The following is a 24,950-nucleotide window of genomic DNA, read 5'->3' on the forward strand; positions in this document are numbered from 1 at the left end:
CTCTCTTATTTCCTATTTTCCTGCTTTATGTGCTTCTACTTTGCGCCAGGAACAATATGTTTAGAAGGCCTAAGCACCAACTTGCCCAAGAACAAGTTCTTTTGGAACCAAAGCCCTTTGGCCGAAACACGCAGTTCTGCATGCGAAGAAATGCGCAGGTATACCACCGATAACAGTGAACGTTGATCAAAGGTTGGGTGAATGATCAAGTTCGTGTGAGCGCGCTGTTTGGCTAACTGAGCAAGTTGGGCGATGGAGCAGGTTTCAACGTCACAAAGAAACACAACGGCTATGTGTAAGACGCCGTTCCTACAGTAGAGAGTTTCGGACTGCAGTTTCGACCAGCCGACGTTTGCCAACGGTATACGTGAGCGCTTGCGTTCGGCCTGCATCGGAATGCAGCTATGTTGGGAATCGAACCCTCGACTAACAGCGCAGCAGCAAAACGTCCTAGCAATTGAGCCATCGCAGTATACGTAACAGGAATAGATGAACGGACACTTGCGAAGCTACACTAGCATCGTGCATTTATACAAGCCCAACCGTCCACCACAGTTGCTCAAATCGACTGGCGGACCACATTCCGCTCGTTTCTTTAACATTATGCAGAATAGAGATGCCGAAAAGGGATGAGAGAGAGAGAGAGAGAGAGAGAGAGAGAGAGAGAGAGAGAGAGAGAGAGGCTCCTTCGTCAACACCAAGTATTTTCTCGATGAAGTAGACTAAGTATGCCTGAACCTGTGTCTATAGCGGGAACGGAGCGACGCTGTCCCGGCGCGAGCATCACTGCGTGTACATACACCGATCGAGGGCCGATAAAAGAAGGCGGCGGTCGTCCTTCGGAGCGCGCTATCTCCCGCGCTTTTGTCTCGGCCCTCGGACGCAGAATCTCGAGAGATGCTCTCGTGTCTTCTACTCCTGCGACACCACCGCGAGGGCTGGACGCTCGTCGCGAGAGAAAGAGCCCCATTGTTCGCTCCGCAATCGGCGTCCCGGAAGAAACAATGGCGCTGCTCGAGGGTCGACCGGCGATGCGCCTCGTGGTCGCAGCGACGCTGCGGCTGCTGCTGCTGTCTTCGACGCGCGGACAAGGTGAGGAGACGCGGTTTCCTTCCCATCAATATGCACGCTCATTAACTGACCGTGCCCTCATGTTAGAGACGCCAGAATTGCGCTTGTTGTACCGGCAAGATCCCAAATGCCAGACAGTGCTTCCCTCACAAAAGTCGTAAGAGAAAACCTGTTGCCTTTCTGCATATATGCCGATATTTCGTTGCTGTCAACAGATACTATGTAGAGATGCTACAGAACATCACGCACGGTTTTTGCAAGGGTTGTCTTTGTCTGCTCTTCGGTTTGTCACCTTGTCGCGGGTCGTGCGATGTTACGCATTTTTGGGATCCAATGTCGGAGTCTTGAGTGTTCGCCGGACACGGTGGCTCACGGGCGAGACGGTTCTGTCGCTGAGCGCGAAGTTGCAGGTTCGACTCCCGGCAGAGGCAGCCAAAAGCGAAACGAAGGGGGGACAGAAATTTCCGTGTATTTGGATGCAGTGGGAGCGCGTCGCAGAATAAGTGGTCACAAATAGTCCTGAATCTGTTGCTTCGCAGTACATTTAATACTTTGTTTCCCTCACAAATCAGTTCCGCGTAACGAAATTGACGCTAAAAAAATACGGGGAAAGAAACGCACTAAAGCGTAGACGGACACTTAACACCAAGCGGTAAATTTCAACTGTTTACATTTTTCGTTGTGCTTTATTGAATGCAATACGTGCTCCAGCATTGCGACAGAACAGGGCCTTGTCTGCCTTTCTCCATAGACGGCAGTGGACTCGCGCAGCAACGAACTGTTGTTGGCTTAATGGCCGCCTGTTCAGCGCAAGCGGAATCCGCACGTACTGCAGAAAGTGTCGTGCTCGAGGCACGGACCTGTCGTGACACACAGGCAGGTGACTTGCCATAGCTTCCTTCGCTCAGTGTGTGGCTTGAACACTAGTTTAAATGTTCGCGTGGCGTGTATTCGGTTCCTCGTACATGTTCGTGGCCCACTGAATGCCCATGGAATGGACTTGTTTGTTAGGTGTTGAGCCTAAAATGAGAGAGAGAGAGAAAGAGAGAGAGAAAGAGAGAGAGGGACAGAGAGATATATGCTCCGTGTAGTGGATTTTTGTTTTCACTGAAACTTCAAGGAAGCTCTAAAGCAACGGGAGCTTTCTTTCGCATCGGCACAACGTATACCGCTAAACAGAAACTCAGCGTTTCTTTCTAATATTATTTGCAGAGTAGCAGACGGTATACATTCGCACAGCATATTTCGCCAAATGCTTTAAGAATTAGGCGCGAAAGTTTTTTGCGTTCCGCCCCAATAGAAATGCGGCCGTGTATAGACAGGACTCGAACCCAGGACCTCGTACTCGGCAACAGAACGCCACAGCCAGTGAGCCACCACGGCGGGTCCCGCTGCATGCTTCACTCGATGTCGCAACACACACAGCTATAGGTGACAACCTAAGAATGCAGTACAAGAAGTGTCCACGAAAACGCATTGCCCTCCACCTCTGAAAGAGCCGATTCTGCTCACCGCTTAATGACCTATTTCTGCTAATGTGAATGCTAGCCTGTTTAGGGAATAAAGGCAACACTAATTGTTTAAAAACTAAAATATCATGTTTGGCTGAGAACTGATGTCGGGATCGCCCGCATAGTTTGCCAAGATGTCCAGGCTTCGTCCCGAAACCAGTGACACGGAGCGAAAGTCTGTACGGAGAAAGCAGCCGTTCTATAAATGCTAAAAACCGCACTTACGTGAAGCAATCGTGAGCGATCTTAACTGGCTGGAGCATCTGTGCAAATTGTGTTCGAATTCGACAGTGTACACATACCCTTTTATAACCGAGTTGTCACCGACTGTAGTGACCCGTCGTGTGAGTATCGGCTACGTCGCCCTTCGCCCGCCTGTAAAGCGTCATTCGAGTGGCGTCTTTCTCACGAACTCGTGGCCTTCACAGCGCTGGCGCCCAGAATCCGGGCGTTCTCCTTCCAAGAGGACCTGTCCATCGGCGACTCGACCGCGGTCACGTGCACCCTGAGACGAGGCAGCCGCGGCCCGCACGCCATCTCGTGGCGGAAGGACGCGTCGCGACCGCTGTTCGAAGGAAGCGGCCGCGTGAGCGTTCACAGACAGGCGGACGAGCTGTCCGTGCTCACAATTAGGGACATCGGCTACGAGGACGTCGGGAATTACACGTGCGTGGCCTCCAACGATCACGGCTGGGACCACCACACGACAGAGCTGCTCGCATCAGGTCAGCGCTGGCATTGACTATATAGTATTGACCCTTTTCACGGCGGTCGCGTGGCGGCTGCCATGTTTGATCACGTGGTAAGGCGTCCATTGCTTGCCTCAGCTGCCGCCGTTGCGTCTGTGTTTACGATGGATGTGCCACATGACTCCGGTGTGGCTCCGCAAACCTGTTTCGGCGGATAAGCTATGGATATATAGTTTAAAAGGACATGTAAGCGCTGTCAGAGCTCATTAAGCCCAGACCACACGTACGCTTGGGGACGCGCACAAGCTCGCGTCTACGCGCCTTGCGCCTGCCGCGCCTCGCGAGGAGTAGCGGTTTGCAACCACAAAGGCTGTGTTCGAATTCTCGCCGTAGACGGCTAAGCGGACAGCGGCCATGTTAAGTCTCGTTCTAATTTTCACGAAGACGTCAAAGTTAACGGCTTCGCGAAGACAGCATCGAAGTCAAAAGCTGTGCAGGCTACTTTCCTGTCCAAACAAGATGGCGGCTGAGCAGGACACTTGGAAAGCCGACGGGAGGGTTGTCTTCGCGTAAGATAACGCAGACACGCGATCCTACGTCCTTAATGTAAGCTAGACATCGTGTTTTTCATAGGTTTGCAGGCGCAAATACTTGACAATACAGAAATAATGTGTGCCTTTCTCACCTTCTTTTCTTTTTTGTACCCGCGAGGTGGCGTCACGTCGCAGAAGCGTCTGCCATGCGTCTTCCAGACGGCTAGAAACGCGTTCCATTGCATGACATCGAAATACGTACTATCGCTAGTCGCTCGATCGCTTACTGTGTGGACCGCTACGAAGGGTTCAGCCAAGCCCGTGACATTCCCGTAGGGCCAAAGGGGGAACCGATTTTCGCAGCCGACGCTAGCGCCGCCTGGATTCTAACGGTAGCCGCACTGATACCAGAAAAATGATTACTTACTAATAATAGGTAATGTTTTGAATGTTATTCACTTGCAATCTAAATTTAAAAATGACAGGATGTTGACAAATCGATGTTTACATGAAATAAAATGCACGTGAATGACGTTTCAGTAGATATACTGGTGTGTAACATGCATAGTTATTTATATTTTTGTGCAAAAAGATACTACGTACAGTCTCGCCACACATTTCCGGTGAACACAAGCTGTCCACCGCTGAGTGAAGAAATACATCCGACCACATAAAGCCGTCGCAGGCTGGTATGTTGCTAAAGTTCCTCCAACTTTGTAGGTGAAGATGTCACGCTACTTCGTTCACGGTATTCATAAACTGCCACTTGATTTGAGCGAGTGCCTCCTGTTTGAGCAGAAACAGGTAGCTTTCACAACGGCGAATTCTGTCGCGACTGTTCGACTTCTGGTCCAGAATGCCTTCTCTCTCTCTCTTGCAATTAACCATTCGAGAAGCCACGTTATAAAAACTTTAAGCGTTTAAGCTGAATTTGTTTCGAAAAGTTTACATTTCAGACGGAAATGTTTTTCTGTGCGTATTGGTTTGATGCGTCGCAAATAAAGTTTACGTAATAAAGGCTTAGCTGGCGTTTCGATTACCGCTGCCGGCGGTGCGCTGTCGTCGTTTCGATGGTGGCGCCACCCCAAGGCTTGGACGCGAAACACGCCACATGCCACAGGCTTGGTTCAGCTTCGAACATTAGTGTACTGTCGGTGTAGTCGCCGTCGTCCAGGCTTCGGCACGTTGATTCATGTGTGCGCCCGTTCACTTATTCTTGACACGCTGGCGATAGAGTGGGCGTAGGTTTGCGTGTGAGCTCGGGTGCACGTGTGCATATAACGCACGGGAAACTTGCTATGTGCGAAGAAGCGGCGCTACTCCCTTTGTCGCCGTACAACGAGCGGTATACTCGGTAAGACATTCCGGAGTTGAAGGTCTTTCCTTGGACGTTAGCGCTACAACGCTGGCGGATGAGTGAATTTTTTTCGCTTTTCACAAGAGAAGCCGTGCATCGCCAAGAGCCGGCAACACAAGCAGACCCGATGTAGCAACAGTTCGTGAACTTGCGCACACATATTCATTCCATTCCTAATATGCGAGTCGTCAGTTTTGCAGCCAACTACTGCACACGCCTTCACTCCACCGCTCCATATTTTACAGCGTGAACGAAGCAGAGTGCGTCAGCAAAAACCCGGTTGCATTTCCAACAGCTGATCGCACAGAAGCGGGGCAGAAAAGCTGATGGTTTAAGTGAACCATGTATAAGTGAACCATCGGTCATCCTTCACGAGAAAGAATTTCGCTATATATATAAGTTCCGATCGTGTAGAATTCTTTTCATCGCATCATCGAAGCGTACCATTTGTCCTGCGCACGTTCCGGTTTTGGGGCTTTCGTTCCTTTATATGTGTGCGAACTTGAACAACATATCACTTGTGAGTCAGCGCCGTGTGGAGTTTTTCTTCCTTTTGTGCGTGTTGCTTTCTGCGGTGTTACAAAACGTACGATGAATCCTAACCAAGTGGCCCACCTTGTTATCTTGCTCCACCACCATGGAGAGAGGCGTGTCCAGGAGAGACGACTCGATGTGCGTGGGCAGCTAGAATTCCTCGCGCGAAGGCCCGGCTGGCAGCCTGCGAGTCCGGGGGTGTCAGGTGTCGGAAGGGTCGAAGCGTGGACAATGGCCAGCGCAATAGCTCCCTCCTCTGCCTAGCCGCTGTCCGTGAAGCGTGAAGTGCGAAGTGTGAAGCGTGTTGGACATCCTAAGCGCGTATGCGTTATCAATTTCAGCTAAACACATAGCGCACCTCTCTGGACAACGGGCTCCGTCAGTGTAGAGAGACAGAAAGAGAGAACGACGTTTATTAATTGAAAAATAAAATTGTACGTATACCCGCATTAAAAGACAATCCCAATGGTCTTTCTGGCGAGGTGCCTAGATTAGGTGAATTGTTTCGCTCCTTAATAGATCGGGCAGTAAGCTGTCGTATATAGCCTTGCGGTATTCAGGGGTCTCTCTTGTAAGGATCCAGTCGTTTGGTGTAACGACAAGGCTCTGTAGCCTGCAGCAAGGCAGGTTGATCGCAGTGATGGTAGGCGCCAGTGTAAGGAACTGGTGTGCTTGCGGTGCCATCGCCCAAGTTCAGGCACGTCTCTGACATGTCGCTCAGTATGCACGTTGCGGGGAAATTGGAGCCATTTTAATGGTAGTGCTATGCCAAGTTGGGCAAGTTGGAACAAGCACGGACCTGACGGATGCGCGTCCGCGCGGGTTCACGATCCCGCCCGTGCTGACGCTTTGCCAGACGCGACTTTGGCACCACTCTTCAGGTGCCGATAAGCACTTCGCTGCAAAATAATTTTTCTCGCTTTGGACCATAAATAAAAGCACGCCTGCGCGAGCGCTGAGGCGCGTAATCGCACCGCCTCGTGGAGACTTTACCGCATTCGACTGGCAATCTCGGAGCTCATGCTTTTTGCAAATTCACGTTTTCCTCCAGCGTCAGTAGGCGGCGCCAGTCGTCCGTAAACGCGCCCAATTCAAGCTTTATTTCAGCGCCCTGAAATATTCCTCGCCTTCGCGAAGCGGTGATCGTCGATCAGTTGCCCGAGTTTCGCAAATCAGTGAGGACGCGCTCGTGTCTGTTTACAGCGACAGGGGCTCAGTAAGTGCACATTGCAGTAACTGCGATGCAGTTTCCGTGGCCCCTGTTCTCCGCTGCCTTTCTTGCTCCAGTCGTCGTTGCTAGAGGGGCCCATACAGGGGCCCATTCTTCTCGGCATGCGAGATAAAGTAAGCACAGCCAGTGGAAGGACGTCGCGCGGGCTTCCTTTTACTTAACTGCAGGGTATAATGCGGTACATTGAACCGTGGTTGCGAGGTCACGAGCGGTTCAGCGCTCGAATTCGCATATATACGCCTTTCTTCTCGTTTATATACATGTATTTCGTTAGTACAGGACGATTATAAATGCTCAATGTTATTCTGATTGTGAAAACAATTTTGTTGAAGTGTACTAATCTTTTTTTTTGCATACCTCCAATAAATGTACATGCTGTTAGGAATAGGTATCGGCACTTCGCAGTCTACAAAGGGCTAAATAAGTTACATCATGATGCAGTTTGTGAATGCTTAATACACAGGAAAGCGTCCGCAGACGTCGCTATATTTTGCCGTTGTGTAAGACAGAACTAAAAAAATGTGGTAGCCAGTCGAAAACTAATGATGAATTCGAAATCTGCATGAAGAACTCTCTTAAGTGGCTCAATTTTCAAATCTATAGTACAAATAATAATTTGTTTTCGAGTAGCATCGCGCCTTAAAGAAAATGTTGCACTGTTCAAACAAAAGAGCGCCGCACGTACGGCATTCACATAAGTGAGTTTCGACGTGTTTTGTATCAAACTGGCCAAAGCGCGTTACGAGCAGGAACACAAGCATAGGTTGAACAAACACGGCGCACCGTGTTCACACCCTGATAGGCTATATTTCTAGTCAGCAACGTGTATGCCCGTAATGAGTCCACATAGCTATACGGATCTGAGGTCCAGTCGGAAATACTATACTATTTATTAATCCTCATGGTTGTTCAATCGCATCCCTATCAAATACCAATGGGACTGTGTAACGAAGCAGGTGTTTCACCCTCGCCCCCCTCCCCCGTTCGCTCTCAAGTGATAGAATGCACGGCGTCGCGTTCTCAGAGCTTCCGAATCATTGAGAAACGTTTTGAGCGCGACTCGAATTCCACGCCAGGGCCTCCCGTGCTGCAACCCTTCAGCTTCCCGAGCGATCTGACACCGGGCGAAGACGCCACGTTCAGGTGCGTTGTGAGGAGCGGAAGTGTCCCGTACCACTTCCGGTGGCTCAAGGACGGCGAGGACGTCGCGTCCCGCACCGCCGAGCGACTGACAACCACGGTCGTAAGCGAACGCGTGGCGACGCTGAGCGTTCGGCGAGTGACCGTCGGAGACAGTGGCAACTACACCTGCCTGGTGTCCGACTCCGCGGGTGCGGACTCCGCCATCACCGCATCGCTGGGGATTCCAGGTAAGCGGCGACAGGCCGCACTGATCGAGGTCGTTATGGCCCTTCAAGGAACGCGCGCGTGTCGGGGGCTCGCGCGATACCACATGCCGCGCTGCTGCCACCTGTTGGCGACAAGTGCCGGTGCGATATCCGACTCGTTCCATTGTTTCCGACGGTCGCTCCTGTTGCACTGTGGCAAAGACGTGCTTTGCGAAGTCTTTGCCGTGCGCGTTCCTGGTTGGTTACGGGCTCACAGTAGAGCTATAGGCGGAACATTTGAAGTCATTTTTTCTCGTGTCTTCAGGGTGAACACGATTCACACGGCGACTGAAAAATATTTTAACACGATCTAGCAATAATAAAGCTGTAAATGTAAATTTCCGAGGCTCGTAGACATGGGTGGTCGAGTACGTTCCACCGCCCAGTTTACACGAATATTTATTCTCTTCGAATTTCGTAATAAGCTCGTGGATCGCCGTTATGAAGATGATCATTGGCGCCTTGAAACAAGAAGTGACATTTATTAATCCCGACTTTTCGAGCCAAATTGTTTGGGGCTCCTTCTGGATTTAAACGGCGGATTGCTGCAATATGTAGCTTTGCAGAATATCTTGACACTAGAGCGATGGTGTTTAATTACGTTTCCTTTTAACAGTTCTTTTTTTTTTCTGGTGTCATGCGTCAAGGCACTCTAAAACCGACACAAAGGACGAAGGCTGACAGAAAGGACATTGTAGTAAAGGTGGCAGTGCGCTTGAACTGGCTGTCAGTTCTCAGTTTTGGTGGTTCCAGCAGGAACTATAGTCCCAGTATAGCACGCTCTTCTGCGCTACGCCAGTGGTTTGCAAGCGACACGATCCGCGCGATTCGGCAACATCAAACGGCACGGCTCCCTTTCGTATTTGATCTTTTCGCGAGCATTGTGAAGAAGTAAATCGCGACCATCTTATCCGACAATTAACAACAGTCGATCGGTTGGGTGAGACATGAATGCTAACCAATAAGATAACTGCGACAACGTCAGATACCAGTGATATTGAAAGTGTAGTGATCGTAGGGGAGTCGTTTGACTTTTTAGAAACTGCACAGTTCGAACAGTTCCCTGTAGGTGTTAGTTCAATCCTCCCTCCGCGACTCGTTCCGAAATGGCACGATTGAGTTTAGTAAACATGTATAGTACGCAAACAAGCGTCAAGTTCCTGCGCAATTTTCGTGTGTGCGATATTGCTGTAAAACTTTCACTCTACAATGTATCATACTGCACCTTGTCTTGTGTCCTTATAGTTAACATACTATTTCGTCATTGCACGCTGGCATTAATTGTGACTTCTGGCCGCCTCAGTTTGGTGTGAGTTTGCACTTGATTTCTGCGCTCCAGATACCCCCAAGTGATCTTTTTTATTTAGCTTTGTGTCTGACCTCTCTTCCCTAACTGAATGTGCCCGAAAAACATTCATTCATTCATTGCCCTCCAATTACGATCTCATGTACAAGCACCCAAGAAGCGTCGTGCCAGCTTCCGTTAGTGCGCGCCTACCCAGTTTGACTGCTTGCCGGTTGGAGGCAACGTCGCTTGGTGTCGCTGGCTGTCCGTGCACGTCCTGCCCACCACGCTGCCAGAACGATCAGCGCCTGGTTCCTTTCGACCTCGGAAGTGGGCGTCACTGCTCACTGATGACTCGGAACTTGCGTACGTACGCACGAAGATCTGTCAAGCAAAATAAAAAAAAAGATGGACGTTTTCTCTGAAGCGCAGACTAACTTCGAACAGCGACGGAAAGAGAAAAAGAGGGCTATCGAAGACAAGCTATTTTGGCAACTCGCTCTTACGGTGGCCCTCCTTCGCGCTACTTACTCCGAGGCGGATGTAGGTAATACCCTCGGTACACGAGGTAATACCCTTGGCACGCGACGTGGTTGATAGTCTGCATTACGCATTAGGGTGCGTCCGGACGCTGTTTCTCAAGTGCTACCAAGCTTCGCGAGTTCGCCTTCCCTGGGGAAGTGTCGCTCGGTGAAGAAGTCATCATCGGCTGCGTCGTCGGGAGAGGCACCGATGGACCCTGTACCGCGTCGGATGGCACAAGGGTGGTCGGGATGTAGCGGAAAGAGAGCGCGTCTCGATTGCCGCTCGAACCGAGAGCAGCGCGACGATATACGCGTCGTCAGCCTCCCAGCCGAGCACGGCGGGAACAACACGTGCGTCGCCAGCAATGTTTTCGGGGGCGACAGCGTCAGGGCACCGCTCGTCGTTCACGGTAAATTAATAGACGACTGTCTCACGCATTCGATTCTGATTTGAAGGGTCCATGGTAAAACACGCGTCCATCGCAACTAGCACGATTGCCTTAATTACGTACGCATAATAGGCAATTGATGTGAGCGCCTGTGTTTGCATTCGATCACAGTACTATACAATATGTATTTAACAAGACACGGACCACAGCAAGAAAAAGAAATGTCGTCTGCGTCTTATTAGCGCTGGAAGAATTCACACTGTGTCGAACCAACTTGCCAAATAGTCAGCGTCATTGCACCGTCAGCAATGATCTTATAAGTCCCCCGGTTCATTATAGCTATGTCGGATGCTCCGGCTGTGGGTCTCAGCCCCGTTCTATTAAAACTGTAGTTGAGACTATACACATCTGAAATGGTTGTCCACTGAGCTGCTTCCTAAGTTAGTAATCCAAGTCCATTCATGCATTTTCCTATTGGTCAAGAATTATTCGGCTTGTCTATATATATATATACTGGCGGTATGATATTATAACATGGGAGACTGCTGTCTGACTCCGGAAACGCGGCGCCTTATAATGCGTCAGTTCCTATATTGTACATATCCGGCCTGGCACTGCAAGGTGACGTCCTTTATTCTCTTACTTGAACGGCGCTTTTCCTTATTTTTCATAATCGTATTGTACGTGACTGCGTTAAGCGAAGACATACCTGTCCGCTGGAAGCTTTATTTCTTTTCTTTCGATCCGTATACTGGACCCTACAAGTAAAACAAAATGCCCCCTTTGTCTCAACATGTTGCAAGCGTTTTGGCTTGCAGGTAAAGCCCGCTGCGGTGTACCTGTTAATTTTAGCCCTCCCAAAGTTTGCTGATGTCATTGAGGAGGTGGCTCGTACCGGAAGCTACGGCAACCATAGTTTATTGGTCCCGGCTAGCCATGTTGCTATGGTTCCGGGAGCTTGAGCGACCGGTCACTGCCAAGCACGCTACTCGGCGACACTGTTAGGGTGGCTAGAAGGGTGGCGCGACAACCTAACACTGTTGTCGCGCCGCTAATAAGCTTCTCTTGGGACGCTACTAATATCCCTATGGGCTAGGGCCTGTAGCCGCTATTAGGGAGTCTTCAGGCAATTCTCGTACCGCTTACATGTAGGTTCTTTAGCCGCTATTTCATTCCCAGTTCACTGATAATTTACGTCCACTTACTGTGACAATGGAAGTTCCTTAGTTCGGTAGTACATAGTACCACATCCACAAATAACGTAAAAAAAGCGCACTTGTCGTGTAAGCTTTAATATATGCGTTATGAGGGAGGCTGCTAATTGTTATAACCTACCGCCAGGTAAAGGTTACAGGAACGCCTTCTTTTTTTTTTTTTTTACCATGGTGCAAGAGCTAGCTGCCTGCAACCAATAACAGTCACATGGCACTCGAGCCGATAATTTATGCATATAGATAATCCGCTAGCGTGTGAGCGTAGAACTGTAGTTTTTAAGACGAGTCAGAAATGCGATGCGTGTTATAGCAGGATAGATCTTCAATTTTTATTATCGGAAGCTTGAAATACACATCTCAAGGAAGATATATATATATATGTGTGTGTGTGTGTAATAATAATAATAATATTTGGGGTTTTACGTGCCAAAACCACTTTCTGATTATGAGGTACGCCGTAGTGGAGGACTCCGGAAATTTTGACCACCTGGGGTTCTTTAACGTGCACCTAAATCTAAGCACACGGGTGTTTTCGCATTTCGCCCCCATTGAAATGCGGCCGCCGTGGCCGGGATTCGATCCCGCGACCTCGTGCTCAGCAGCCCAACACCATAGCCACTGAGCAACCACGGCGGGTTATATATGTGTGTGTGTGTGTGTGTGTGTGTGTGTGTGTGTGTGTGTGTGTGTAAATATATATATATATATATATATATATATATATATATATATATATATATACACACACACACACACACGCACACACAGAAGGAGGCCTCATAGTCAAAAGACTTATTGCGATACCTTTTGATGATGATGGCAGAGCATTGTATAAGTGACGATGAGGCGAAATGCGAAGACACCCGTATACTTAGATTTAGATGCACGTTAAAGAACCCCAGGTGTTCGAAATTTTCGGAGACCTCCACTACGGCTTGTCGCATAGTCAGAGAGTGGTTTTGGCACGTAAAACCATAATTTAATTTAATAATAAGGTGACGATGACAGTAGCGCTAAGCGTCAACCGCTCCGTGACCTTCAGCGAAACAAGTTTTAGCTTGTATAAGTGCATGAACGAGTATATAAATTTATCGCATTTGAAGCGTTCAGCTAAAGTGGAAGCAACAAAACAAGGCGGAACAAGCGCTTTCGATTGTGCTGTACAATCATCATAAATTAAACCGCGAACTGGAAAATGCTGCGCGACTGCATCACATTGAAAATGTGCCACTGACGTGTAGGCGGCTTCTAAACATGCTAGAGTCCCATAACTAAGCGACCGCGGAGACTCAGTTATTCTTGTACCGCAAACGCGCAGGTACGGTAGGAATACAAGAATGCGTCGTACTCGATTTCGACGCGGCGTCGCATTTCCTACAGACAGCATAGATAAGTAAAGTTGTAACCATGTTGTGGACAGAATACAGTTCTCTACATTTAAGGCAGTTCGCATGGGCCTCGGTGCTTCTCAAAACGAATTGTTAAGGCTAGACGCATTCGAATAGCGACATTATCGAATTGAATACCGAACACTTCCAATTTCTAAACAAAGTGAGATACAAAGACTTTTTTTTAATTACTGGAGATAACTGTGCTTGAGTTATCTTCTAGCATTCCCTCACAAATTGGTTTGTGTGCGCAACTGCGGTTCTACTATAACAGAATCTTTCGGGAGAGTCGCCACTTAGATTGGTCTTTCTCCCTGTAGGCTGCAACAGTCATTGTTTTCATTCACAGCTATTCGAAGAAAATGAATATCCAACAGGTTTGAACAGTAAATTCTCGAATCGAACACTATTCGATTCGGTTATTCGACCAGAAATCTAAATTTCGAATATTCCCCTTCATCCAGCTGCCAGAATCAAGCGCCAGCTATCAAAAGCATCGTCACGCGTGCAACGGTTTCCCGCGATGCCACAAGGTGCCGCCAGTTGTCCGTGCATTCGAAACTGGTCGTCTGTGCCACCTCTGGGAATCGGCGAAACGCTTGAGAAGCAGTCGTGAACGGTGTTTGTGTGCGCTGGGGTTCAACGGGGGCACATTGAGATGAGGACAGCATCTGTTTTTTCGATACTCGCCGCTGTGCTGTCGAGAGTGCACGCTCGAAGACCAGGTGAGCACATGAAACTTTGTAAATTCAGTTTTTTAGCTGTTTTGGTGCGCGCTAACCGCTAAGTTTCGAGCTCTCCATAAAGGAGGCGTTAAACGATGTTGTTTCTTCAGGTTGTTTAGCGGCGTATGTTCGGCAGGTACGAGCTATCACCTTGAGCTTTAAAGGCACAGTAAATACAAACACTAAAACAGTTTATAGTAACAGTTTATCTTTCAAAACAATTTTCTTTAATTTCACGTTATAATAGGCTGTTTAGCAGGAGGAAGAATGAAGGTCAGAGTTTCATATTTATTAACTATCGCGCCGCAATCCCAGCGCTGGTACGTCAGTGTGACGTAACAGATTCCGAAGTATATTCCGGTATTTGAACCGTCATAATTCAGTCAAAGCTCTTTAAATTTGTAAGGTTCAATCTTTGCGTCTCTTACGATACAGTGTAGTCCACCTTTGCAGATAAAGACTGTATATTAGGCCCGAGCATGACGCCGTCGAAAGTCATGGCCTCAGAGCTAGTTCGCGCGGGAAATTGAAGACAGCGTCGCGACCCGTCTTTTTCTTATTGCGTCTTTCCTGCCTTACCAAGCGTCCTATCACGATAAGAGTGACTTTTTATCGGTATTGTAAAAGGACGCTTAGTTAGCGTCCTATCACGATAAGAGTGACTTTTTATCGGTATTGTAGAAGGGCGCTTAGTTTCCTCTTTGCTGTGCCTGGAAGGTGAACGAATGAGATTCGAATTTAAACAGAAGGGCATGTTTGGATAGTTGGTGCTTACCCAATTACATGACCATTCAAAAGTTCAGTCATTCAACGCCTGTTTAGCGTGGAGAGGCGGAATTATTGCCAGAAAAAAAAAAAGCCCTTAAGCCATTTTTTTCGTAAGTATTCCTCCTAAGAGCCGCAGCGCCGAGGACAACAGCCTGAAACGTCACGAATTTTTCAATCTGTTCCTCGGTAAAATATAAAAAGAAGCTGTCTGGGAGAGTTGCCGACTCACTTTCTTTGTCTAAAATTAAAATATTATTTTCTTTTTAGCAATGAGCAAGCAAATATCCTCGCTCAGTCGTTGTGATCACCAGCGACGCATAACGTGGAGACGCCTCGGGAACCGGCAGTATGTGTCGCCACCTGCTTCAATTTCGCTCAGTGACACATGACACAGCTCTCAGTAAAAAAACCGCGCATTTCCAGTTTGAGATTATGACATGCCATACTTTATCTTCAACTTCATTTTAACGAGTCACTACAGGACGCTAACACGTGCGGAGCTAATTAAAGTGAAAAATTATTCGAGCTGCATTACTCATTTGTCCTTTGGCGATTAAAAGAAAAAAAAACACTCTCACCGAAAGGTGTAGTAAGCGTTAAGAACGAGAGGGAGGTGGTGACGCCGCCTCCAAGTTCCCGCACCACCTCGCTGTGACGTCACAAATTCTGACGAGGTCTGCTCGGGCCTGGTTAACTTTTTCATCGGTAAAAATGGAGCACAATTCATTCGAAGAAGCCGGAAGCTGAACTTAGCAGAGTTCAAGAACAACTTTTATACAGTGACGACGACTCAAATATGAAAGCATACTTTGAAATCTATGACGTCACACTGACGCGCCGGCATTGAGGTTTCGACGCAAACCTCAAGAACTAAATCTTTGACCTTCATTTTTATCCTTTAAGTATTACCTCGAAATTAACGAAAGTGAAGTTTTCAAATAGCACTATGTCAGCATAATTAAGCTAATTTAATGTTTCTCCTCAGTGGCCCCTATCGCTTCTGATACCGCATTCATAAAAGCATTACGCACGCTGGAACAGTTCCTAAGAATAATCGCGGACCAACCTATGCGTTGCTGAAACTCTGTTAACTGGAAAAGCAATTTCCTCTGCACAGTTTCTGGGCAACGGCTATGTATTGTACGAAAACGACCTGACTTTAATTGTACAATACAAATGCCGCCTGAAGTAAATAATTATAGCTGATTGACAAAAGTAGTTAATAATTAGCATTCTAGTGATTATCAGGCAATTTCTGCAGTGCAGCAAGCAGATCAATAAAATTTGGTTAGCAAAAAAAAATAATGTGTCGAACCCTTCATTTTTATAATGAGATCGCTGAAACACCCTGCATATCTTAGGCACTACGGGGCCTAAAAGTGACGTTTTCTTTTGTTCTTTTTAAGCAGCTTTTCTTTCGCTATAGATGTGTATTTAAATAAATGTATGTGGTAACGTCCTTAACGCAATTTGGTGGACGACAGCGCTTTTGGAAGTCTAGCAGGGGCCCTGCTTGCTTCATATGATTTGGGTTTCAGGACCACCGAAACTGCGGACCGCTGGATTTTCCAGCGATCTCTCCTTGGGAGAGGATACTATGGCAACGTGTTTTGTGAAAAAGGGTTCCGAGGGACCCTACACTATGACCTGGTTTAAGAACGGCGAAGCAGTCCAGGACACCTCTCGCGTGAAGACAACCATCAAGGCAACGGGAACATCCATCGCTATTGACGGAATCCAAGTCGAAGACGTAGCCAACTATACCTGAACAGCCACTAACGCCGAGGGAAGCGACGCCCTGACTCTGTCCTTGTTCGTCGCAGGTAAAATCACAGTGCCTTTTCTTCGTTTAAATCGCCCGGTGCGGAAAGCATCACAGGTAAGGTCCCGCTGTTGCCGTTAGAAGTAAGTAAGAGTAAGCGAAGTAAGAGTAAGCGATAGACGGTATCAGCAATCCACGCCGCATAGACCTGGCGACAGTTGCTCGCACTAGAGACGGTCTTCGATTAAGAAAACGCAGTGACGGTACGCTGTTGCGAGCAGTCGTAATCAAAAGTATGCGGCACAGGGCTACTCAAAAAAAAAAAAAAATCGGCAACCTGAAACTGACGATTGCACCGATGTTTCGAATGCTTAGTTCGAAATGCGGTCTTCTGCTTCAGGTTACAGGAAATTCGTATTTCTTTCTTTTGTTTTTTTCGCAATGCGTCTGGTCCGCACATTTTTGATCACAAGTGTAACTCCCGTGCGCGAAGATGACAGCTTCGCGAACAGGTTGCGGTCTCTATAATGCTATTCGATAAATGAAATGACGAACGTTCGTCTTGTGCTCCTCAGCCGTTATTGTGCTTTTTCGCGTTTTTTCTACTCCTGTAAAGTATCTTATATAGTATTTCGACGTATGCCACTGCTGCGTGTAACCGCATGCACAATGTACGAGCACTCGAAGAAGCTCTGCATCTCACATCGACGAGCGGCCTCGGTTACCGAAACCTTATTTCCGTGTGCAGTGATGTGGCATGGGTGCAATACTTGGGCCCAAGCGCCTCGTCGGAAGACGCAGTTTGTGGGCGAACAATAGTAAGGCGCAAGTTACGGGATGTACGGACGTCTACACTTTGAAGCGGACGTCTACACAGTTGAAGCGGAGCACTTACACTACAATCAAATACACGTTGTGTTATCATAGAAAAGGCAGCCGACTCTCTTTAAAAAAAGTAAAAACAAATAACGCGCCGTGTGGGTTTTTCAAATTGGCGCGGGAAGTGGTTGAATTCATCGCCACCAGGTGGCTGTAGTTGTCCACGCTGCCAAGCGTATTCAACCGAACATATTTTTCCGCCGCTTTCGACTGCGCTTTTCGTTCCCCGTCAGCGCAAGCGTTGCCGTACGATCGCAGGACTCTTTGCCTGGCCCTCACAGAGTCCCACTTGTGCGCCGACGTTCACCGGCGCGTTCCCGTGGCTACGTAGCCCAAAAGTTCACTCAAGAACATGCAGCTATTCGATACATTATTCTACGGGTTGATTCTCCTCGCTGGATCATGCTGGGCAAGCGACAACGGTAAGGGAGTTTACGGTTCTCGTTGGGAACTTTTGCTCACTGCCGCGCGCAGTACTCTGGTGAACGAACAGCACGCATTTCCAGGTATTCCCGACCTCCGAGAATTCGCGTTCCCCTCAGAAGTGGCACTGGGTGAAGAGATTCTGGTCGGCTGCTTCGTGAAAAAAGGCACCGCGGGACCGTACCGCATCACGTGGCTCAAAGACGGCCGGGACATACAGGAGAGCGAACGCGTCTCCATCGCGGCCCGATCCAGGACCAGCGCGGCCCTTCGCATCTCCAGCCTCCGCGCCGAAGACGTGGGCAACTACACGTGCGTCGCCAGCAACGACTTCGGGACCGACACCGTGACGGCACCCCTGATCATCAACGGTAACTTGACGTCACCCTGCTCGTTTTGATGAATTACCGTTTCACAGAGCAGGAAAGGAAAGACAAAAACCCCCTTGTCAATAGGCGTTCGAGACTGGATGTGATAGGATGGGGATAGAATAGGAAGGATGGATGGATGCACGCACTGGGTTTAATGTAGGAAAGGTGGAGAGGTCAAACCGAGGCTTGTGTCTATAGACCGCTGCTCTTTCACTGGGGAAAATGGAAAGGGTTGAGACAGATGACAGACCGTAGGCGGTAGCGCGATGAACGCAACGAAATAAGAGAACCGGTGCCATCGAAACCACCATATCTTCCCTGCGGACCGTGGCCGATGTTTCACGATTCCGCTCTGTGAACGAAGTCAACGGTCAGACTTTGCTTATACTGGCACGTAGCCATTTATTGTTCTTGTGGCGCGGAACCGTTTTCACGAATATTCGCGCATGCGCTCACGGGCTGCATGATTGCAAGGTCGACATGGACGACCGTGGCGTGGACACCGTCCGTAGACACAGGTCGCGTTTTACTATGTCATATTGACTTCTATTGGAATGGCGGATAACAGTAACCGTGACACTTTCTTGGGCCTTTGGTCAGATAGCTGCGCATGTTACAGTGCGAAGAGGCAAGTTTTGTAGCGGGCTTGGCATACTGGACAGCGAGCACCTCGCCCGCTCTGATTTCTCTGTGCGTGTGTTAATTTGAATCCCTCTTCTAATACCGTACAGGAGCACAGTAACCACGACGGTTGTCGGTCGTAGAGGCTGCTAGTGCGCTGGTTCATTTCCTGCGGTGTGCATTCTTGCGGGATACCGTAGGCTGTGCTCATAGCGACCTGTGGACTTTTCAAACACTTCCAGGTTTTACTCCTCTCCCCCCCACAAGTGATATTTCCCCCTCGTAACCGGACACCTTTCCCCTAACCATTGTGCGTGCGTGGCCCATTTCTGGTCCAGTCCCACCTTCGTATGCTTCGTTTACCTATTTCTCCATGAAAATATGCTAGTACGCGCGAAGAATATTAGATCCCCATAGTGTACCAGTGCCGACGTTCAATTTACACAGCGCTGGCGAAGACACTACCACTGCTTACCATGACCCCAACGCGCCTTTCATTTTTTCGCGCCATGTGCGGTTGTTCTCGAGGCTGACAGGCGGCGCTACTTGTCCACAGCTCAACCGAAATTCGTCTTCTGCTCGCGTTTTCTTTGAACTGCTGGCATTGCTGGTTCATTCTCTCACAGTGAAAGACAGTCAGACTCTGGCTGCGGGTGCATCGACAACTTTGGCTCTTGGAATCTGTTGCGAGCCTTTCGGAAATGCATGGCCGTGACGCTCTGCAGGCTTTGGTATTCACTGCTGTAATGGTGGTCAGCCCAAGTCGCTCTTCAGGTACGACTGTGATTTTTATATATAGCCGACGATCGAATGATGATGTTACAACCTTTGAGCATACGCCTAAGGCAAGTTTACGCCGTCGACGTTGATCACGTTTGAACGACGGCAATCACTTTATGCAGAGTTTTACACGTCTGTAATAATTAACGCAGACGTTAGTAACGTTATAGCCACATGCAGCGTATAAATGGCAGCTCGATTTTCACACTTAAAATGAATTTAAAAATTAAGGACAAACACGTTATTGAATTTTTTGTCCGTTGTTAGTGGTACGTCTGCGCAAGTACTTGTAACCTTTAATAAAGTTTGTCCAATCCAATCTTTGTAACCTCTAAAACCAAACGCCGTAGATCTTGCGTTCCTGCAGTCGTTTTAACACCGTTGACGCCTCAGTCAGATACGCTAGAGATGCGGCTCGAACAGACTGCTCAGCATGTACGATGCACTGTCCTCCTTCTTTCAACTAAGTTTCCGTAGCTGGGGCAAAGTGAGAGATAAACAACTAGCGCGCGTTCCGTTCCAGACGTTCCCAAAATACTGGAGTTCAAATTTCCCGCCAGCCTGTCTTCCGGAGACACTGCCCACGTAGGCTGCATAGTCTCCAAGGGAAGCGCCGGTCCCTTCGAACTGTCGTGGAGGAAGGACGGTCTGCCTCTGTCACACGACTCGTCCAGGCTCTCGGTGATGTCGCACAAGGGCGGCCCGGTGTCTACGCTCACCATCGTGGACGTGTCTGCCGCGGACAGCGGGAACTACACCTGCGTGGCCCGAAATGCAGCAGGGAGTGACAGCTTCTCCACGTTGCTCGCTGTGACAGGTACGGCTTGGAACGTGACTCGACGAATCTTTCTGAGCGGTTCTGAGAAGCGGCACAATATGACTGCTCGCCACAGTGCCATTCGATGCGAGTTTAGTAATCCTCGAGTTTCTCGCAACGAAGATCAATTATCCCCACCCGTGGGTCGCGAATGAGGACAAAATGTGAGAGCTGACGTTGATGTACATGTTATCAAAGGTATAGAGCGGCACCACTTAGCCGTGGGCTCATTTGTGGCGCTGCACCGAAGATTCTTTCCGAATCGCGGGTCAACTGGAATGCCGCCACAGCGATAAGCTGTGGTCGCCACATCTGCTTCAGCTATGCGATATTTACGCCCACGCGTGGTATCCACTTCGCTGTGACTACATACCCTCTTGATTGAGTGAAGATTCTGGTTAACAAACTTATAAAACGCCTCTGGTTCGCCAACGACGTGTTGCGGTTATGAAAAAAACAAATGCGCAAGATAATTTGCGCTGTTGGAGTTTGCCACAAACGTCGAAGCATGTGTTTCTACATTTTTCTCCTGTTCTTCTTTTCTTTCTTTCTTTTTTTTTGTGCCTACGATAATTAGCAGTGATACTTACGGCAAAGTGATAGCTATACGGCGATAGCTCAGTGTCTATAATGCTGTACTGAGCGCGAGGTCATTGCTTCAAACCCGGCTGCGGCAGCCAGATTCCGAAGGTGGCGGAATGCAAGTACGCTAGTGTAATTAGATTTCGGTGTTCGTTAAATAATTCCAGGTGGTCAAAACTAATCCGGAGTCCCCCACTACGGCGTGGCGTGCCTTATAGTTGGTCGTAGTTTCGGCAAGTGACTTGCCAAAATTGATTTTTTTTTATTTAGGCCATTTGTTCCAACTTCGTTTGCCGGAATATTCCTAAACCCCTGGAATCACTAGTGTGCCGGGAAAACCCCTAGCTTGATATATTGATGGTTGTATTTTATGAGTCGATGGTCCGCTCTCTCATATTTGACCTTATAATGGCGCCACTAGCAACAATAACGAGGAGGAAAGCTACAAAACTCACAGCACACACTAATGTTGGGAATATCAACTCTTCTCGTGCTGAAAGAGCAATTACAAAGCATCTCGTGCTTAGCAGCGCAACACCATAGCAGCTAAGCCACCGCGGCGGGTTTACTATATTGGAATCGCCACTTTTAATCAAAATTGAATACATTCATTTTCTTCCTAAATGATGTTCGGATGCGTGATCAGTTCTGAAACACCTGTACAAATTTCTTTATGAACATGGATCTTCACGAAGTGGCATTGACACCATCCCCATCATGAAAAGGCGGTGACAAATAAGAAAGCGCTGATATCAACGCACGCTTCAAAGATTCTTTGAATTGTCTTCCCGAGCACTGAGCTGCTGCGGAGCGCCTGTGCACAGCCCAATTTCTCGCATCGATTGCAGACTGACAAAACACTTTTTATGGCAGCATTCAACGTGACAAGCCCTGAAATTTTCTGAAAGGTTCCGGCGCGTACTTCAGTACGCTGACACCGTTGTTCGCTTGCAATTCTGACAAGCGAGGGAGGTTACGATTTAATGTTTTGGCTCGCCCTTCTAACGAGGCAAAATATACTAATGTGTACGTTACCCTGAGCGACAGGGTTCCCCAAAATACTGGCACTACCTGTTTTCGCTTCCTAATGTAGTTTGTATAGAGCGTCCCAGCGCACGACCTTGATAAAAGATACCAGTGGGAATTGAATGATTACAGAATGCTTTGCCAGGTGTATGTGTCCGTCCTCGGGAACCATGTGCCAACATCTGTCAGCCTCGTTCGAAAGTTTCTCGATATCGCTGCAAAGACGCCGAAATCCCTAAGCTGGCTCCGAAAACCCTAGACCTAGGGACACAGTTGGCATCATTGGAGGAGTGCGAGTTCCGGCGAATTCGAAATACTTGAGGTGCAAGTTGTGGAAAGCGCCACGAGGTGCCGCTAGTCGTCCGCCCGCCGGCGGTTTTGAACGCCTCCCTCTCTCTAGCAAGACGGTTTTCCTGCTTCACGCTGCCCGTGGCAGCTCGGCCTGACTTCATTCAGCGCGGCTGATTCGGTTCGGTGCAACTGTGCTCCGTGCTGCAAGATGTCGCTGCTCAAGGGTGTGTACGCGATGCTATGCCTGATAATCGCATCGCCTCTCGATTCGCTTCAATTGCAAGGTAAGCGTCGTTGAAGTTCCACCACGAAGTTGCAATTGTTATTTCATCGGCACCGCGCAGAAAAATAAGACAGCGCCCGTGTACGTGTACCCTAGTGGAGATTTACACGACCGGTAATTTTATGATACGGTCGACTGTCGCTAATCCGACATGGTTATAAATTGGACGATGTTCAAAACTTTATATATATGGTAGGTGCCCATAAGATGTACGCTAATAAATGCTGTAATTCCAACTAATATCAGAACTGATACTATATGTCTCGTCGAGTGCGTTCGCCTCACTATACTGCGCTGTCAAAACCGATCGAGTTCCTTAAGAGCTCACTAGAACGCCTACCTTGCGTTATAGTTATTGTGATCTTCTAGTGAAGTGAGGGGTTTTCATCGCCTTATGTGTGCAAAGTACTTTTCGGAGGCCTCAACATCCCCTTAGCTGGCGGAACAGCCGAGATAATGGCGATGCGCGGAACAGCCGTCTCAGAGAGTGTGTGATGAGCGTACACATTTCAGGACGTTAGGAGTGGCGCGTAGTCTTTTAAGCAGCGAATAGCGATTAATGAATGCACATATTGCTTGACAGAGAAGTGACTCCGAACACCGCATTACAGGCGCTCCGAGGTTACAGAGCTCTGGTTTTCCGAACGAACTCTCGTTGGGCGAAGAGACCGTGGCGACGTGCTTCGTGAAGAAAGGGTCCGTGGGTCCGTACACGCTGACGTGGCACAGAGACGGCAAGCCCGTCCACGACTCCGACCGCGTCGCTGTCACTGCCAAGGCGACGAGCACTGCCCTGAGCATCGACGGGGTGCAAGTCGAGGACATCGGCAACTACACCTGCTCCGCGACGAGCGCCGCTGGCACGGACGTACTGACGTTGCCGCTTCTGATTTCAGGTGAAACACGTTTAAATGACGATTGTGAGTTGTCCCACGAACAGAACTAGGTAATAGTAACTGCGCAAGCACGTGCATATTGCAACAAAAGAAAAACTGCTTTGACGCTGTAGCACTGCTGTGCTAGTAAGTAGTATTACTGGAGGTCTACTGCTCAGCGCAGAACGTTGTAAGGGTTTTCTTTCAAAGCACTCAAGGACTCGACGCTTGTGCGCGTATAGTGCACATAATGTGACGTGGATTTGCATTATCGCCTGCCTGTTACGCCTTATTGCACACGGCTTCAAGGAGGCTGTATCCGGAAAGGCGCAGACTAAGACGAGCTGCTTTCTTCCCGTTTTCACTCATCTTCAATGCACCGAACTAGTGTTCCAGTCGACGTGCATACTTTGTTACACCCATTACTGCATGTTATTGGACAGGGAAACAAGACGGCCACTCTGAACATACTATCATATTTTCGTGCAATGCACATATATTACTTGCGCGTCCCGTGTAAAACTGATAGGCACTTTTAGTATTCACCGTTAAGACTTTACCAAGGAGTATTATTGCGTTCTACATGTGCAGTGACCGGCTTAGCGCTGTACAGCACTCCACACAGCACACAAGGCGCAGATACATGGTGAGAACGCGAACGATGAACATGCGGACAGAAATGCATACTATAAAGCCGCGTTAGAAATCCCACCTGATGTCCCCGCTCTATACCGTTAACCCAAAATTCGCTTCTCCGTCGCGGCAGACGCTCCTTAATCCCTCCGCGTGCCTGTTCACTTCCCCGTAATTTTCCTCGTATGAAGAAAGTATCTCGTCAGAGGCTACGGGTTGGGGAGGCCCCAACGCCTTCCGCAGCCGGACATGGGGCCTACCACCTGAAGACACCGTAAGCTTTCCAAAGCGTGCTGCTCTATAACATTCACAGCGAACGTCCCCTTGTGGCGGCTGTGCATGCCAGGAACAGGAGGCAAGATCCCAAATGAACTGCCAGGCTACGGAGGGATCAAATAGGCGTTGGCTCGTGTACGATAAGTAAGCCAAGCCAATACTGTTATCTCTGCGTGAGGAGGACATCCACGCTTTTATGTTAATGCACATCTATGCCGCAGGGCAGGGTTCTCGTGGGGTGCGAGCGGGTGCCTTTCATTCACGTACACCGGATTTCGTTTTCCAGTAACCGGGTGTATTTTATTGCAGTTGTTATGCGCACATAGCGTATCTTGCATGGCGTCGATTTGCAGTATCACCTACCCGATACGGCACAGTCGAGTAGTGTTTTACGTAGTATTGAACTGTGCGAAAAGAGACAAGGAACGGAGCAACACTGAGGCTTCGGATTTCTGGCGCGCCTACGCGTGACAAGAAAACGATGCACGTAACGCGAGAGGCGTGCAACCTCCGCTGATTGTTGTCACGAAATCAGCCTGCATTATTTCCTCCAAGACCGTGTTTCGTCTACGATATCGTAAAGTTGGCGTCAGTGCGCTCCCGTGGAGCGCGCCCTAGCACATCGAAACCAACCCGTCTGGCAAGTATTTATTCGCACGCCCACCATGCGGCGCTAGTTGTCCACTGATCCTGACTGCGTTTCTTCGCGGCAATTTTAGGCAGC

At 48.7% G+C, this 24,950-nt stretch overlaps 2 protein-coding genes across 2 annotated transcripts in view; both read left to right on the forward strand.

The window, feature by feature from the left end:
* The first annotated feature begins 798 nt into the window (after positions 1 to 798).
* LOC139047067 (fibroblast growth factor receptor 2-like) lies at positions 799 to 13,717 on the forward strand. The gene is made up of 5 exons (XM_070521019.1): positions 799 to 1,092; positions 3,011 to 3,307; positions 8,003 to 8,296; positions 13,579 to 13,591; positions 13,648 to 13,717. The coding sequence occupies exons 1-5, from the start codon at positions 1,005 to 1,007 to the stop codon at positions 13,715 to 13,717; spliced, it is 762 nt and encodes a 253-aa protein (XP_070377120.1). The 5' UTR covers positions 799 to 1,004.
* A 3,819-nt stretch (positions 13,718 to 17,536) lies between these two features.
* The window catches only part of LOC135897685 (cell adhesion molecule Dscam1-like), a 153,070-nt gene continuing 145,656 nt past the window's right edge, over positions 17,537 to 24,950 (forward strand). The window contains exons 1-4 of the mRNA XM_070541020.1: positions 17,537 to 17,670; positions 17,755 to 18,042; positions 19,967 to 20,260; positions 23,054 to 23,338. Of these exons, the coding sequence (XP_070397121.1) occupies positions 17,601 to 17,670; positions 17,755 to 18,042; positions 19,967 to 20,260; positions 23,054 to 23,338 (937 nt within the window). The 5' untranslated portion in view covers positions 17,537 to 17,600. The remainder of the gene's footprint in view (positions 17,671 to 17,754; positions 18,043 to 19,966; positions 20,261 to 23,053; positions 23,339 to 24,950) is intronic.

This window comes from Dermacentor albipictus, chromosome 6, assembly GCF_038994185.2.
Source record: "Dermacentor albipictus isolate Rhodes 1998 colony chromosome 6, USDA_Dalb.pri_finalv2, whole genome shotgun sequence".
In the NCBI taxonomy this organism is placed as follows: domain Eukaryota; kingdom Metazoa; phylum Arthropoda; class Arachnida; order Ixodida; family Ixodidae; genus Dermacentor; species Dermacentor albipictus.

Excerpts from the sequence above, each read along its gene's own strand:
- LOC139047067 (XM_070521019.1), top strand. The coding sequence starts at position 1,005 with ATGGCGCTGCTCGAGGGTCGACCGGCGATGCGCCTCGTGGTCGCAGCG. Across the intron at positions 1,093-3,010 it reads GTCTTCGACGCGCGGACAAG|CGCTGGCGCCCAGAATCCGG; the intron begins GTGAGGAGACGC and ends TGGCCTTCACAG. Across the intron at positions 3,308-8,002 it reads GACAGAGCTGCTCGCATCAG|GGCCTCCCGTGCTGCAACCC; the intron begins GTCAGCGCTGGC and ends ATTCCACGCCAG.